Below are 18,187 nucleotides of genomic sequence, written 5' to 3'. Positions count from 1 at the left end.
CCCCAGATCCCCAAGCGTGATTTTGCACAACAAGTTAAATAAAAGTAAACTGTTTATTAAAAGACACAGCAAAGATACAGATACAGAGATACATACAAAGATACAGATATATATATATTTACATATATATACAGTTTTGCTGTTCTCATGTGCACTGTATTTAGCAGCACATTACTTAATCAGGCGGCATTTTAATGGGGTTGTTTTGACATTTGGCATTGTTACTGCGTCATTTTGACAAGATACAACTATTGCCTTGAGGAAGTTCAATATATAAATTCCACTCCTCCAACTTTTAATAGTAGCAAAGAGGGGAAGGAGAAGGGAATGGAGAACCAAGGCTGAACACTAGGTTAAACACAAGAATTCAAAAGGGCTAAGGTAGCACAAGGAAGGGAAATTACTGCAATCAAAGGCTATCTGAAAACCCAGAAAAACAGTAAGAAACCATTACTTAAAGGCAATGGGCTATGTACCCAAGATGTTCACATCAGCCTACGATGACTTTTCAATCCAGTTCTTGTGTTGAACCTGAGGATCTGCCTTCTCTCCCCTCAATCCCTCCACCCAGTAAACTTGCTACCACCAAAATCTAGAGCTATAGAGCCTTGAGGCAAAACGGGAAGCTAAATAGTTGTACCTTGGGCTACCTTCCCACAAGTGCATGGAGGGCCCAATGTTGGGTAGGGATGTGATAACACTTTTCTCTGCAATTCGATGCTTTTCACTTTGTGGCTTCGTTCCACAAAGTGAATTGCATCGAGTTACTGTCAAATGAGAAGCTGCGGGTTGTTTCATCTGTCGTTTAACCCGGCCCTGCCGTTTAACCCGGCCCTAAGAAGAGTGAAACAGAATCCAAATCAGATATAAAATAACAATAAAATGGAAGATTCAGATATAAAAACAAACATGTAATATTCCTACTACTTACCTCTGAGGGCAAGCTGCTGCTGAACACATTGTCATCATCTTTGTTCTCTTCACCATTCTTCTCTACAGGAACCCACTCTCCATAAACACTGTCGGCTTCTTTTTTCCGATGTTGAGATCCAGATGACACAGGAAATTCCTTTGTTAATGTTACTTGGCTTTTTGGTGGCGTTGGCTTTGCTGCAGCAATCTAAAACATAGTATTTAATTAAAATCCATTTTAACAGATATGGTTTCTAAAGAATTTAATAAAAGGGAAGGTTCACTTTTATTTTTTGCAGTGCCAGGAATTGAACTTAGAGCCTCACACATCCTAGGCATACACACTGCCACAGAGTAACATTCCCAGCCCTACTTTTAGAGGAAATGTTGTCACTATTCATCACAGGATTGAGCTTAAACTCAATATACGAAATTCCACATGGGTTTTAAACAGTCCCACAAGACGTGCTACTTTAAGCACTTTACTAATAAGCACTTTACTAATACTCACATTCAAATTGAAAAAAATGGGCTTGGGTTCACTGAGTTTAAAGGGATGATGATAAAAAGGAGGTTCTTCTTCCTCTTCATCCGAAACATGAGGTTTATTCACTATTACATCATCATCTTCTTTACTCTGTGCAATCTGTTTGCATTTCTTTAAAGTAAAAACAAACAAAAGATGAATATGGTTTACATAAAACAGCATGTAATTTTTTAAGAAGTATCACACAAGATCAATTTCAAATAATCAGCATTTATGATAGCTTATAACTACAACTTAGATTACTAGCTATTGTTTAAAGACACACTGGCTGCTCAGTCAGTCAACAACATTTATTGAGCACCTACTATGTGCAGAGCACTGTACTGGGCACTGTCTTGAGAATAATACAAAAAAAGAAAAGGAAAGAAAGAAAGAAAGAAAGAAAGAAAGAAAGAAAGAAAGAAAGAAAGAAAAGAAAGAAAGAAAGAAAAAACGAAAGGAGAGAGAGAAAAGAAAAGACGTGGTCCCTGCTCCAAAGGAGCTTACAATCTAATACAAGACGAGAGTACATACACTTGAAGTAATTGAAGAACCTTTTTACAGAGCAACACAATAACAAGTGCAAACTGATATAATACAAACAGGGTACATAAGTGCTAAAAGAACAAAAGCTTAAGAGAGAATATCCAGGCAAGTTTTGAGGATCAAAGAATACTCCTTCAAGAATTCTAAGCGAAATTTCCATAGTAAAGAACAAGAAATAGGAAGGAAAGGAAAGTCAACTTGGTCAGGTGGTAGTGAGCAAGTCAGGAGAGACTTGTCTGAGGGAAAAAGAGCGCTGAAGATGAGGCAAACAACAGCAAACCGCTAACTGTTCATAGAGTTTTAGATAAAGAGCTTGCATTTGGTAAGTAAGCAATAGAGGCTTTTTGCTAGGTCTAAGTTATAATTCATACTATAGTGAATCTAGGTGAGGAAACAAATTAAGAAACTTTATAATCCCCAAATGTTGGTAAAAGATCTTAAACATTGGTAGCAGTGTAAATAGTAACATGTCTCTCCATAAATTTTTTTTTTTTTTTTATTTAAGGACTGTAACTTAAGAATGGAAAATAAGGCATGATGGAGAGGGCGCAATTGGTGCAGTCCAACATATAAAGTCAATTCCTTCCTCAGAAGCAAAGGAACAGATTCCATTTATAAAAAGGTTAAGAGTAAATTTTAGTAGACCAGTCTATACAAGCAGAATTTATCACATCTATTATCAATTGAAAATATTACAATAGAATTAAAAAGCTCAATTAGCCAAAAACACAAGAGTGTATCAAGCATGTAACCAATGGGAACAGAATATGTTGACAGTGGCAGGCTGGCCTAAGGCTAGCCAGTAACAAGTTTCAGTATATGAAACAGTGTGTTATTTCTGGATCCTAGCAGCAATATTTCAGCGTCTTCCCCCCCACACAAAAAAATATTAAAGTAAAACAAAGCTTCCCCCAAAAGCCTCAATTTCAAAAGATCAAATTTTTAAAAACAAAAATAAGTATATTTAAAATATGTTACTGCCAAAACCCGAACCGCAGGAAGAACTGATAATGGCCGGCCATTATCGCCAATGGCTGGTACCAAACAGCCAAAACCCGAAATGTTGATGCGAAAGAAGTTCCTTTCAGGCAATGGCCAGCTATTCTCATTAATTTCCAAGCTCCGGTGGCAAAAGATCATTTCTGAAGATTGTCTGTGTCTTTGCGTATATGCAGTACACTCTTGGCGATCAGTGAACACGTCGTGAATGGAAACGAAACTGTAGGCGAGCTTCTGCGTGTTGCTCACTCAACACCTCCTCCATTCAAACGAACCGTTCCACTCCTCAGTCAGTTTGGCTTCTAAAACTGGAAAGCAAAAGTAATGGGAAGTAACTTTTTAGCTGGCGGAGCTTAGCCATCCCGGATAATGGCCTGCTATAAACAGAGCTTCTGCCGCTGCCACATCTGTATTTCGGGTTTTGGGCACTCGGTGCCAGCCATTATCAGTTCAGCCCACAATTCAGGTTTTGGCACGCTCCAGAGTCAATGTCCATGGAATAATCCATTTAAGAATGAAAACAAATTGTGTCTAGCTTACCTCAGTTAGTTCTTCTATGGTAGCGCCTCCAGACTTTTTAGCAACTTTCTCTTCTATTGTAGGTGGAGGTGCAGGCTTCAGGTTTGGTGGTAAAGGAACACCAGCCTTAGCACACATGGCAGCTGCATTAGCTTTGGCTATTTCAAGTAATTGAGCCTTATCTGTAAGAAAAAAACAAAAAGCAGTTTTCCTAAAAGCTATACATTTTTGATCTGTCAAGAGTATAAAATTAAAGGCACCAGTATTCTGTCCTAAGTTATGGCTATGATTCAGGCAGATGGGCCTTATCAACAATTAACACTATGTTTCCAATTCAAATGCTTTATAAAATACCTTCCTATGAATCTATGGTGATCAACTAACCACAAATTTTAAGGCACAAGTCTGCTAAAGGCAATGCTATTTCTTAAAATTAGCATGACCTTAAACCATTCTCATTTTCATGCTAGGCATGCAGTTCAGTTGAGGAATGCTTACCAAACATGCACAGGCCCTGGGTTCAAGCCCCAGCATTCCTAAAACTGGTCATGGAAAACTGTAATCACTAGCACTTGGGAGGTGGAGGCAGTAGCATGAGAAGAACAAGGTCAACCTCAGCCACACAGGGGGCTAACAAAGGCTAGTCATCTGCTTGTCTCTCTTAGACAAACCTCATTCTAATCTTACAGCAACTTAATCCCTTCTTAAGCCCCAACTGTCATCTCTTTCAACAAGCCTTCAACTGAATAATAAATATCCTCTCCACTGTGGAAATGTGCCCCTACTCTTATTATTAGGACAATTGCCACATTCTACTCTTCTAAGTTTTGTCCTACACTAACTTAAAATCACTGAGAATTACCGGCTATTCCTCTGTTATGAGAAGAGAGACATCAGAAAACTCTTCCTAAACTGAAAACAAATTCTGCTACCTTCATTGTCTTTTTCTCTAGACTGCTCTACCCAAAAATGTTCTCTGTTGAGAGTATGATAAATTACTCAGCAGGTAATCACACTTCAAGTTTTAGTAAGAAAAGAACATTTAGTTTTAAAGACAACAGACTCTTGATGATTATCACTTTGTTGAAAAAGCTGCATCATTCATTCAGTTAGCTAACTAACTCCCAGATACAAAATTTCCTAATTTCAATAACGTATACTTCTCAGAATAACCTACCCATTCAACAATCCTAGACTGCCATCTTAACATGTTAGCTAACGTTAGGGATGATGGCTCAGTCTGAAATCCTAGCCATCACTAGACTGAGGAAATACAGCCAGCACTTTGGGCTAAGTTGAGTTTCTGGCCAACATAGACTATAGACTAAGAACCTGTCTCAAAAAAACAAAAAAAACAAAAGCCAAAAGAAAACAACTACTAAGAATTCTGCTTATTTGCAAAGCCATTGTGTTGAAATAAGTGCAACACATGAATAATCTGACTTGTAACAAGGCTTCTCCATCTATTTTTTAGGAAAGGCAAAATAACAAGCTCTAATACGCTCCCCACAGCAGGTCTTTTTAACCTTTTAATTGCATTTGCCCTTTATTTTCTTAGCACACCCTAATGACCTCTAAATCAACAACTCAAAATACTACTTTTGACTCAAGATCATCAGAAATTAAGTTTAAATCATACTCTATTACAACATATAGCATGACTCACCCAAATCTGTTAGACGTTTGGGTGATCTTCCTCTTTCAGAAGACCTGGATCTTTTACGACGAATGGGAGATCTACTAAACCTTCTTCTCAAAGGTGTTCTTGATCTCCTTAATCTGACTGGTGATATACTGAAGCTTCGTCTTCTTACCACAGACCTTGATCTTCTCCTACGGCTTGGGGTGCGGCTCCTGCGGCTTGGGGTACGGCTCCTGCGACTGGGGGTGCGGCTCCTGCGGCTGGGGGTTCGGCTCCTGCGGCTAGGGGTGCGACTCCTGCGGCTGGGGGTGCGGCTCCTGCGGCTGGGGGAAATACTGAAACTCCTCCTCCTACCGACAGACCTAGACCTTCTCCGTCGACTAGGAGTGTGACTCCTACTCCGACGACTTGGAGTTCGACTCCGAGCTCGAACTGTTTTGCGGTTGTCCCGAGAGCTTGATCTTTTCCTTTTTCTTTCCCTGGACTTTGATCTATGCTTTGGAGATCTTTTGCGCTTCTCTTTTGATACAGACCGTCTTCCTCTAGACTTAGATCTTGATCTGCTACTCCTCCTCCTGCGTCTTGAACGTGACCGTGACCGTGTTTGAGAACGATGAGACTTAGACTTAGATGATCTTTTCCTTGCTCTGGAGCGAGACTCACTGGTTCGCTTGCGTGACTTATGTTCAGAAGATTTGGAACGCTTACTCCGAGACCTTAATGAAGAGTCCCTTTTCTTCTCTTTCTCGCCTTTGTCACGGTTTTTGTTTTTCTTACTTTTTTCATGTGTGTCCTTAACTTTTACAAAAATTTCATAATCGTCCTTTTCCTCTGAAGAAGACTCTGAAGCTCTTTCTGGTATACTAATTACAACTGGACTGGCAGCTGATTTGTCACGTTCAACTTCACTAGCAAGTAAAGGTCCTTCAATGCCAGCTCTAAGGCTTGTAAGACGTTCCATGTCCTTAGGGAGTAACGGTCTCACTAAGTCAGCTTCATTAATTTCATCAATGCTGGCAGAGTATCCTGAATCAGGAACTACTTCTTTATTGGGAGGAGGTACTTCTGTATCGTCACTGCTTTCTTTAGGGCTAAGAGCAACTGCTACTGCCTGGTCAGCCTCTTTTATAGGTACTGAGTCTTCTGTGTCCTTACAAACAACACTGTTAGTGGACAGTAAGTCAGGATGAATGTCTTTAGCAGGCAAAGGTCCCTCTATGTCGGCTTCACTGCCACCACTTGGGCTGCTGGAAATGACCATGTCATGTTCAGTGTCTTGAGTAGTTAAAGAAACTTCAACATCATATTTACTATCTAAACTGGGTGCAGATGCTGTGACAAATTCCAACCCTTTACTAGTTCCCACTGTATCTGGTTCCTGAGCAAGTTGAGAAGGTAGACTTCTTCCTACATCAGCTTCACTAACAGCAGGACAGGTATCCAATTCTGTGACTTCCTTAGTCTCACTAAAAGGCAAAATTTTCTCTTCACTTGTTTCACCAACAGGACCAATGGTAGCAGTGCACACTGTATTATGCTCTGTATCCTTAGCAATTAGGTGACTGCTTATAGTATAGTCTGTATTTCTATCATATTCATTTTCATAAAAGTCTCTTTTCATGTGTCCTCCATCATGTGGCTCTTCACTCGGATGCAACACTATTTCCTGCGTGCCAACCTCTGGACCAAGACTTTGATCAGCAGAGAGTAAATTCACTCCTTTCATAACGTGCGATGACACAACACTAGACTCCACTACTATTGGTGAAGACTCTATAGCCATCTCAGGTGATATTATTTGAGTGTGCTCTGGGACTGTGACAGCAGGTTCTGAAATTGCCACAGTGGGTTCCTGGACAGGAACACATGGTTCTGAAACAATCATAACAGGTTGAAGGACTGATACTGCTTGTTCCAACATAGGCACAGAAGGCTCCAGGGAAGAAACACCTGACACTACAGTGCTAGCATGCTCTGGGTCAGCCACAGCTGGAAGCTCCAGGACAGCCACAGGAGGTTCTGAGACAGACAAGGAGCAAAGTTCTGGAGCAGTCATGACAGGAGGCTCTGGAGCAGCCACAACAGGAGGTTCCGAGACAGCCACAGTGGGGGTTTCTGGGACAGCCATAGTGGGAGGTTCTGGATCAGCCACAGCAGAAAGTTCTGGGACAGCAACAACAGGAGATTCTGTGGCTGTTATACTGGAAGGTGCTGGGACAGCCATGGATGGCAGCTCTAGACTGCTCTCTGCTGGCTGTGATATAGTTACAGCTGGCTCCAAGACGGACATAGATACCTCTGAAATAGCATGTCCTGATGGTCTCATGGAATCATATGTTTCTGACGTCTCCAACATCATAGAAGGCTCTGATGTTAACACAGTTGGTTCAGCTGACATGGTAGTCTCAGAAACCATGTAAGTCACTGGTCTCTCTGAAACCATTTCATGTTCTGCTACTATGGCAGACTCAACTGGAGTTGACATAACTGAAGACTCTGGCTCTCGTGCAGGTTCTGCAATAGTCATAACAGCCTCTGATGCCAACATTGAAGTTTCTGATTCTGACACTGAATAATTAGCAGGTACTGCCAAAGGATCTGAAATCTCACTTTGACTCACAGGAGGCTCAGGCTGTGATACAGATTCTTCAGTAGATAATGCCACCTCTGTAGACCAAGTGTTGTCAGCTGTTAATGCTGACTGCTCAGTGGATAATGCTGACCCCTCCGGTGGTTCCTCAGGAGGCAATGGGGGTGTCATCGGTGGTTCCTCAGGTGGCAATGGTGGCATTGTTGGAGGCTCTTCAGGAGGCAAAGGTGGCACCATATATGCCTCAGTATAGGAATCAGTGTAAGAATCAGTATAAGAATCAGCTGCCATAGACATCATTGAACGATCAGTGTAAGATGACATCATTGATCGATCAGCTGCAGAGTACGATGACATCATAGACCGGTCAGCTGCAGAGTACGATGACATCATAGACCGGTCGGCACCCATGGACATCATAGATCGGTCAGCCATGGGAGACATCATGGAGCGCTCATAAGCAGACATCATAGAGCGTTCATAAGCTGACATCATAGAGCGCTCAGCCATGGGAGACATCATGGAGCGCTCGTAGGCTGACATCATGGAGCGCTCATAGGCTGACATCATAGAGCGTTCAGCCATAGGAGACATCATGGAGCGCTCGTAAGACATCATAGAGCGCTCGTAAGATGACATCATGGAACGTTCTGCAGCATAGGACATCATCATAGACCGTCTTGATGCTAACATCAAGGGTCTAGGTGCTAGCCTGTATGGTCTAGGTGCTATTCTATAAGACCTGGGTGCTATTCTGTAGGGTCTAGGTGACATCCTATAGGGATCAGGAGTTAGTCTGTAGGGATCATGGCCTAATCTATAAGGGTCCTGTCCTAACCTGTAAGCATCATGGCCTAACCTATAAGGGTCATGACCCAACCTATAGGGATCCTGAGCTAATCTGTAAGGATCCTGAGCTAGCCTATAGGGATCAGGAGATTTTGAACCCATCATAGCAGAATCCTGGGTACTAGATGCTAACATCTGGGCATCCATGGTGCCAGATGCTAACATCTGAGCATCCATGGTGCCAGAAGCTAACATCTGAGAATCCATTGCACCAGATGCTAACATCTGGGAGTCCATGGAACTGGTTGCTAACATCTGGGAGTCCATGGAGCTGGTTGCTAACATCTGGGAGTCCATGGAGCTGGTTGCTAACATCTGGGAGTCCATGGAGCTGGTTGCTAACATCTGGGAGTCCATGGAGCTGGTTGCTAACATCTGGGAGTCCATGGAGCTGGTTGCTAACATCTGGGAGTCCATGGAGCTGGTTGCTAACATCTGGGAGTCCATAGAGCTAGTTGCTAACATCTGGGAGTCCATGGAGCTTGTTGCTAACATCTGGGAGTCCATAGTGCTAGAGGCTAACATCTGGGAGTCCATGGTGCTAGAGGCTAACATCTGGGAATCCATAGTATTGGACGCTAGCATCTGAGAATCCATAGTGTTGGATGCTAGCATTTGGGAGTCCATGGTGTTGGATGCTAACATATGGGTCTCCATGGTGTTAGAAGCTAACATATGGGATTCTTGGGCCATCAAGGGATCCACTCCTACTGTTACAGAAGTCTCCCCCACCAATGTAGTAGGCAGCTCCTGTGCTACCGTATTATAGGATTCCAGCGCTGTCGTCGAGGGCACCTCCAGGGACTGCGACACGGTCATCGTTGACAGCTCCGATGTTGTCACCACAGACTGAACAGAGATCTCCAGCGCCACAGTTGCCACAGGCTGCCCAGGCAACTCTGGCGCCCCAGGCTGCCCTGGTAACTCCAGCACCCCCGTTGCCAGGGGCTGCCCCAAAAGCTCCAGTGCTCCAGCTGCCCCAGACTGCCCCGAGAACTCCAGTGCCCCAGTTGCCATGAGCTGCCCAGGCAACTCCAGTGCCCCAGTTGCCACAGACTGCCCTGACAACTCCAGTGCCCTAGTTGCCGAAGGCAGCCCTGACAACTCTGGCACCGCAGTCACCGAAGGCTGCCCAGACAACTCCAGCGCTGTGGTTGCCACTGGCTGTCCTGGCAACTCCAGCACCATTGCTGCCTCCGGCTGCCCCAGCAACCCTGTTGCTGTTGTCACCTCAGGATGCCCAGGATGTTCCACCGCTGTCATCGCCACAGGCTGCTCCAACTCTGTCGTCGTCACAGGTTGTTCGGTCAACTCCATTGCCACTGTTACTGCAGGTTGCCCTGTCAACTCTATTGCCGCCGACACCGCAGGCATCCCTGGCAACTCCTGTGCCATCACAGGTGGCTCTGGTACCTCCTGTGGTGGCTCCAACCCCATGGATGGTGCTGAAGGCCCTGGCAATTCCTGCGACAACTGTGGCACTGGTGTCACAGAGGGGCCCGGCAACTCAGGCACTACTGCCACAGGGGGCCCTGGCAACTCAGGCACTGGGGTAGAAAGGGGCCCTGACAACTCTGGCCCTGGGGTGGCAGAGGGCCCAGGCAACTCCAGCACTGGAGTCACAGGGGGCCCCTGCAACTCCAGCATGGAGGTCGCAGGTGGCCCCGGCAACTCCAGGGCTGAGGCCACCATCGACTCCTGTAGCTCCACCGCTGTGGTCTTAGGCAGCTCCAGTGACTCCTGAGGTCTTGTCATGGATGAATCTGCGATCTCCGATGGTGGTTCTACAGGCTGCTCTGGCAATCTTTGCACGTCAGTTGTAGATGACTCTGGAAAATCCATTGTTGATGTGCTTGGTTCAGGGTGCACCTCAGCAGGTGTCTCTGATACTAACGCGAGGGTTTCTGATGGCTCAAGCACTTTTGCTATGGGAAGCTCTACCAGCGTGGTCTTTGATATCTCTGGAGACGTCTCCAAAGATTTCAGCACAGACTTCTGATATTCCACTGACATTGTTACAACGGGCTCAGGTGACTTCAGCACTGCTGTTGACATAGGCACTGGTGCTGCTGCAAAGGAATCCAGAATCTTTGTCATTGGTGGTTCCAGCGGAACTGACACAGGCTGCTCAGACTGCTCTGAGATTACTGATGTAGACCCAACTGACAGTTCTGCAGTTTTTGTAGCTGGCTTCAGAGTCTCTAAACTGTGTGACTCCTGAACCTCCATTGATACTACTGGAGATTCTAGCACTAAGGGGGTTTCACTGGCCTCAGATATGCCAAATGCTCTTACAGGATGTTCCACTGTCATTGCTGAAGGTTCAGAATCAAACTTTAAAAAGGAATCAGATTCTAGATCAACATTCCCATCATGATGAGATTTCAGCTTGGACTCAAATTCTTCTGGTTGTCGTTTATATTTTTTCTCTTTTTCTTTTTCTTTCTTCTTTTTCTTCTTTTTGTTTTTGTGCTTTTTATGCTTCTTTGACTTTTTGGTGGGAACTTCATCAGTAGGATCTGTTTGTACAGACACACATCTACTTTTTCTGGAGGCCTCTTTCAAGTCTGAAAGTAAAGAAAAATTGTCAGCCATTCCCCAAAGTAGATTCATACAAACTGTCAATATTTTCATTCACATGTAGAAATCACAGCATAATTCATCTTGCATTAAATAAAAATTTACAACATAATCTATTATCTACAAGCCAGTAAACTTGAAGTTGTCCATTTTTCCAGTATTTATACAACTGAAGTCTGCATCAAAATAAATTTTTGGTCTAACAATGGGACTTATTTTAAACTAATTTAGTTATCTTTTAATAAAAAATGGGACACAACTCAAATGCAGTGTTTGCTTAGAATGTGCGGAGCCCTGAATTCTATTTTTACCCCTAGCAGGGGAAAAAAAAATGTTTCACTAAATTCCGAAGTTATTTTTTCTCAATGCCAGTAAGATGCCTCAGTGAGTAAAGATACTTGCAGCCAAACCCCTGATGATCTGAGTTCAATCCAAAGGACCCATGTGGTAGGAAAAAAAAAAAAAAAACACAACAACTTCCACAAACTATCTCTGACTTCCAATAAAGGCAGTCCACATACACATAACTGTACAGGTACACATATACACATGAATGCATGCATATCTACCCGCCCACATATGGGCACAAAAAAAACATAATAATATTTTGAAAACTTTCTTTTCTTAGGCTGGGTAAGACGGCATACACCTTTAATCCCAGCAGTCTGGAGGCAGAGGCTGCCAGGTCTCTGAGTTTCAGGCTATCTTGGTTTACAAAGTTCCAGGCCAACCAGAATTACAAAGTGAGGCCCTGTCTCAAAAAAAGAAATCCTCTCAAAAAAAAAAATAAATAAAACAAAACAAAACAAACAAAAAACACAAAGAAACAAACAATAAAAAAAAACCCTCTTTGTTCTCAAATTATAGCAAGTTATTTTAAAAAATAATTAATTTTATTCTCCATGAAGTGATGTGAAGGTGTGAGAATCCATGAAATTGGAGTTGTGAGCTGCCATTTGAGTGCTGGGAATTGAACCTGGGACCTTTGGAAGAGCAGTGCTCTTAGCCACTGAGCCATCTATCTAGCCCCTATAGCAAGTTTTTTAAAAACTAATCAATGAATTGACTTCGTATTTAGTTGTTTCAATTCCTACAAAAAAAAATTGCCATTACAGAGCTAGTAAAAGATTAATGTCCAAAACTGTACAATCGTCAATAAAGTTATAGAATATAGAAAATGTTCTCATTAAGTAACTTCTAGTAATATTTTATTAGCTCCCCATATACACAAAGTTATATGGGAATCACTCTGCCACAGGATGCTTCTATAAACCTAGATCAATCCATCACTTGGTAGATGAAGGGCCTTGTCCAATTACTGACATACTCAACAGTCCCTGGGGTTGATCTCCAGGAAAGCTAAACAAAAAATACAGCAAGCATATAGAACAATACTTACTGCATGGTAAGTTTTCAACAAAGGTCAGGTGACTCTTCTAAGCAGTTAAGAATACTGAGCAAGTACAGTGCATCAGCACAGCCAAGTTTTCTTTTACTGTATCTCTGTCACGTTCTGATAAAACCATGTTTTCCTCAACACTCAGCAAATACAGCCCTAACATTTCAATTCGCCCACTTCAGATAAGATAGTTTACATTCTACTTACAACCACATAGTAAAATTTAACCTGAAGATTTTAAATTTGATAAATCTAGTCAAATACACCAGTGAATACTACAGAAAATAAAATACCAACCCTGGACATTGTATCAAAAGAAAATTCATTATTTTCGATTGCTTATCTCACAGCATAAACCAGTACTTTACACTTAAACAAACAAGACTGCCATAGACATGATCCAAGCAAGACTAGTTATGTTAAACCACATCTTATCAGACAGACCCATACCGCATAATTCCCACACTTAATAATTTATTTTTGTGGTTCATCACAAATTCTTCAACAACTCCAAAAATGAAACACTACTTTGCACAACCTGCTTTGCACAAACAATTCAACACAGGTTTTAAAACAAAATGTAAGGTGCTTTAAAAACTACTGAAGATTTTGTTCTGGATATTGCAGCCACAAAACTGATACTTAAAAGAGGCCATAACGATGAGTTGAAAAGCTTGTATATTTCTCAGGACATAGTTGGTAGCTCACAACTGTCAGAAATCCCCAAGAGAGACCCAATACCCTCCTCTTGCCTTCCTCAGACAACAGCCACACACAAGCTACACACCATACACTCAAAACACTCATACATGCAGAAATAAAAACTAGAACGGAAGGAAAAGACACCAAGAATTACTTTTAAAAGAGCAGACATTTCTACAATCCTTCAAAGAAGACATACATAGAAAAACAACAAACTGAATTAAATACAGATAAAAATCTTTTTACCAGTAAAGCAAGTAAGTGCTCCAGTAGTCATGTTGAGTAGAACAATTTTCAAAGAAGTTCAACAAGACACTATGAAAAAAATTAACCTAAAAACAGTGCAATTAACATTCAAAAGATTTTTAATTTCAAAAGGGTTTTGAAACGGACAGTTATCTTCAACTTACCTGGCTTATATCGTAGTTCTGTATCTAAGACCCCAGAAAGGACCTCCTCTATCTTCTGCACTATCTCTTCATTTGGGAGACTCCTTGCAGAGGCAGCTGTGTCGCCTGCCTGGTTTCCTTCAATAGGTGTATTTGTTTCACCATTCAGCTGGCCTTCACTCCTTCCACTTGACAAGAAAAATTTTCAAAATTCATTAATACTTTTATCATACCGTAACAAATCAATAATTCACGATTAATAATGTAATTAACATAACTTTACATTGTACTGCCCATACATCTCACAATTTTCTATTTCAGAGTTTGCCATTAGTAATTCTTCAACACTTAGACGCTCAGATATAAAAATTTTTACTTTTAATTTTTTTAGTTTTCAGAACTGTGACAGTTAATAGAAAAATTCTTAAAATCAAATTTATAAAGGTGTTTTTAGAGTAATTAAAGTAACCTAGACAGTAGTGGTGCACACATTTAATCCCAGCACTCAGGAGACAGAGGTAGGAGGATCTCAAGGCCATCCTGGTCTAGAGATGGAGTTCCAAGGCAGCCAGGACTACACAAAGAAACTGTCTAAAAAAACCAAACTACTACTAATTATTATTATTATATTTTTATTTTATTTAATATACTAAAATATATATTTTATTATTATTATTATTATAAGTAACAAACTTTCGGTTAACTAAGTATTAATGAGCCATTTCACAAAAACAGATAGATGACCCAATATTACGGTAGGAAGTGTGGCCACAATAAAGCCACACCTGTCCATTGATCACAACAAATCAAGGCAAACACTCGGTAAAAAGGTTACTGTAGCCTCTTTTCAGGTTCAGAATGTGACTGAAATGCTGTTAAAATTTATAAATAAAAGTAAATCTAGTAATTTATACCTGTTAAAAAAAGGTCTGCTATAAACAATTTCAAGATTCACACAGAAGAGGTAGCAGTTCATTTACACTAACAGGAAATGAATAGTAAATGGCTATTATACTAACAGTAAATGAATAGTAAATGGCTTAGCCTATTTTCAGATCACAGGGCCAGAAGATTATTACTGTAGATAAGGCAAGGTCATTCATATAAACATTTTAACTATTTTTAAATAAACTTGCAAAAAATATATATATATGTAATTCAGTTTCAATTAGAATTTTACTACCTGAATACATATAGAACTACTAGCTGCTAAGTTTCATCAGAGAAACACTTCAGTGAAGAATGACTTTCTAACACATCAAACGCTGTTAAGGCTAATCATTAGCAAGTACTGACTTAAGCCATCTTCTGTTTGTTTGTTTGTTTTGTTTTTGTTTTTAAGACAAAGGCCTCACTGCAGCCCTGGCTGGTCTTGAACTCAGAGATATGGTCCCCTCTGCCTAACAACTAAAGTAAAGGCTTGTACCACCATACCTCGCCTTCCATATATTTTTTGAAATCATGTAATTTTAACAAGACTTTACAATCAGGATACTGTTGTTCCTATAAACAGAGGGGAAAACTATATATAATCAACTGTGTACATCGGCCACCTAAACTTTAGTCTCACCACCTATACTGATGAATACATAAGCAAATGGGGGGGGGGGGGAACAGCTCACTGAAGTGGCAAGTTTTAAAAAGCTTTTTAGACAAATTATGCCCTAAAGCATGCTGCTTTTTCTAATGCTTCTTGCAGAGTTTATTTTACCTAGACAAGGATTCTCTGTGTGTAGGCACAGCCAGCCTGGAACTCAAGAGATCTTCCTGCTTCTGCCTCCCAAGTACTGGGGTTACAGGTGTGCGCCACCTCACCTAGCCTCTTTACAGTTTGTTGTTGTTGTTTAAATCTGAGATAGGGTCTCTATTGTGTTTGGCCTGGAACTCTCTACTAAAGACCAACTAACTGAGAGGGAGTTTCCTTCCTCTGCCTCCTAGGATTAAAGGTGTGTTCCAGCCTTTAATCTGGGCATCATGGCCATTCAGCCACTGTGAGGCAGAGGTAGGTGGATCTATTGCAGTATTTTTTTTTAAAAGTCAATCTATAAAAGATGTTTTCCTCAAAGCTATACTGAAAAGCAACTAGAATTTCAAGCTACTTCGCTGTCTAACAATTTATCCTAAAAATATATGAAGTTACAAAAAAATGTTCAAATTATGGAAACTTTGAAGGACAAACCTGTTCATAGTACATTATGTCTAAAACACAACACAAAATGATTGCATTAAGAGAAGACATGTTAGCAGGGCTTGGTAGCACAGGCCTTTAATGCCAGCAGAGGCAAGTGGATATCAGTGAGTTCAAGGCCAGCCTGATCTATAGAGCCATGACAACTAGGGCTATACAAAACAAAAAAAAAAAAAAAAAAAAAAAAAAAACAAAAAAAAAAAACAGTACACCTCCCCCCCCCACACACCAAAAAAAAGGTAAATACAATTAGTAGATGAAAATGCTAATTTTCAGGAGAGTGGTGCTGGTAGCATAGGGCTTTAACCCCAGCAGAGGCAAGCAGATCCTTGTGAGTTCAGGGCCATCATGGTCTACATAGTGAGTTCTAGGTCAGCCAGAACTAGAGACCCTATCTCAAAACAAAACAAGTTTTCAGGAAAAATGTTATTCCCCTAGCTTATATCTCATTAAAAAAGAATTCTGCCAATGTCTCAAAATCTTAAAAAGCAACGGTATGCTGGCCATATATCCCAACACTCAGGGAGACAGAGGCAGGCAGGCAGATCTCTGAGTTCAAGGCCAGCCTGGTGTACAAAGCAAGTTCAGGACAGCCAAGGCTACACAGAGAAATCCTGTGGGGGTGGGGATAAATATAAAAAGAAAAAAAAATTGTGATCCCACCCAACAGGAGGCCAGTTTCAGAGACATGACAAGGTTGTTAACTGTGAGATTAGAGCCCATCCACAAGAAAAAATAAAAATAAAAGCAAAACAAACACGGTATCTTGAAAAAAAATGAAAATTCCAGCAATAAAGTACCAATAAGCCTAGATAGCTTGGACAAGTATTTTACAACTCCTTATCAGCTGATTTTCTAACTCACTGCTCTGTTCTCAACTTACACCATTCATAAAAACTTTACCTTGGAATGTTTATTTTAATATCTCTTTTCCTATTGCATTTTAAAGAAATTGTCGTTTTACATAAAATAAACCACTTAACTTATCCTACACCATTTTCCTGAGTAGAAAACTTTGGAAATCTCTTTCACTTGAAATTTTGAGAACCAAGGTTAATCTCTTTAGTCTACTAGCAGTGACAAAAACAGCGCGATGTTCTTCAGATCCATCAAGTCGGGGTAGCAAGAAAAATACAGATCTACACACAGTCCACTTTCTACTTAATAAAACTGAGCAACCATTAGTTTCAAAGACCCTTTCTATCCTCCTGTCGAATATTTTATCATATGTCTTATATTGAACTGAGATGTTTTCGTTTACAACTGTTAAAAGAGTACTACCCAGTCTAAAGAACAGAGCACTAACTGGGGTCCGAATCGTCTAATAAATAGATTCCGGTCGCCAAACGATCTGAAGCGTACAATAATAAAGAAGTTTGAAGATTACCCAAGAAGCGGCCGTTAGAGACCCTTTCCGGCCATAGACACCGGCCGGCGAAATGCGCGGAGGCGGGGAGGGGGAGGGGAAAGGCGGCGGCGGAGGAGGAGCTGGAGAAGGAACTAGGCCCGTCCCTGGTGGACACTGGGCCTCCGAGTAGCTGAAGGGTAGGGGGTGTCTAAAACGAAAGGTGGACGTCTTAACTCGAAGAAAGAAACGGTGTGCGCGAACACCGCGGCAGGGCCGACCTTTCTCGAAGGGAACGAGCGGAGGATTGGGGGGATGGCCCGGAAAATGGATCCCAGGCCCAGGCGGGGCCGTAGCGGGGCCTGAGCCGAGAAACGACGGCGTCTCCGTGAAAGATGCCACCGACGGATAGACGAGGCGCTAACAGCCCGCGAGGGGCAGAAAAGTCTGGGAATAGTTTACCTGGAAAGCTCCTGTTGTATTTCCCGGAATTTACTGACCACGAAAGACCTAAAAACCTGCTCGATGTCGGCCGCCATGGCGTCCGCTCCGTTCTCTCAACTCCTCCTCGCTAGTCCTCCAGGCTCCCAGCATGCCTCGGGAGGAGTCGCAGCGGCCAATTCCTTTTATCCCTCTCCTGATTGGCTCGTGGGGGAGCGTCCGGACGGGCTCGCTCCTCCCACGAGCCAATCAGCGAGCACCGCCCCGCTCTCCTCCGCTGTTTCTGAGCCGCTCGGGTAGAGGTGCTGACGTTTGCGCCGCGCACGAACTCATCCGCCATGTTAGTGTTTGACGCAGGCGCCATTACAGGAGAAGTCGCTCCCGAGACGGCTGCGCCGGCCTCGGCTGTGGCTCCCCTCTGCCTGCGGGCGCTCTTAGGAGGCTTTCTGTAGCGAGTTAATGTCCGAGATTAGAGGCCGTGAGGGAAGGAAGCAGACGGCGCCAGGGTGTCAGGCGCGGCGCTCTGGCGCGTTTGTTGCAAGCGCCAAGTTTACTTTGGC

General features: G+C 42.2%; 1 protein-coding gene across 5 annotated transcripts in view; it reads right to left on the bottom strand.

Annotated features, from left to right (window-relative positions):
• The window catches only part of Son (SON DNA and RNA binding protein), a 32,641-nt gene extending 14,831 nt beyond the window's left edge, over positions 1 to 17,810 (bottom strand). For 2 of the 5 annotated variants that reach the window (XM_021628639.2, XM_021628665.2), the window contains exons 1-6: positions 17,649 to 17,804; positions 13,675 to 13,841; positions 5,169 to 11,150; positions 3,524 to 3,684; positions 1,424 to 1,570; positions 932 to 1,120 (exon numbers count right to left, since the gene is read on the bottom strand). In XM_021628639.2, coding sequence (XP_021484314.2) covers positions 932 to 1,120; positions 1,424 to 1,570; positions 3,524 to 3,684; positions 5,169 to 11,150; positions 13,675 to 13,841; positions 17,649 to 17,725 — 6,723 coding nt within the window. In that variant the 5' untranslated portion in view covers positions 17,726 to 17,804. Of the gene's footprint in view, positions 1 to 34; positions 835 to 931; positions 1,121 to 1,423; positions 1,571 to 1,731; positions 3,292 to 3,523; positions 3,685 to 5,168; positions 11,151 to 13,674; positions 13,842 to 17,648 lie in introns of those variants that run through there. The other 3 variants (XM_021628669.2, XM_021628653.2, XM_021628680.2) reach the window with 3 other exon arrangements.
• Between the last annotated feature and the right edge of the window lie 377 nt (positions 17,811 to 18,187).

This window comes from Meriones unguiculatus, chromosome 17, assembly GCF_030254825.1.
Source record: "Meriones unguiculatus strain TT.TT164.6M chromosome 17, Bangor_MerUng_6.1, whole genome shotgun sequence".
In the NCBI taxonomy this organism is placed as follows: Eukaryota; Metazoa; Chordata; class Mammalia; order Rodentia; family Muridae; genus Meriones; species Meriones unguiculatus.
This window is presented reverse-complemented; position numbering and strand designations above follow the sequence as displayed.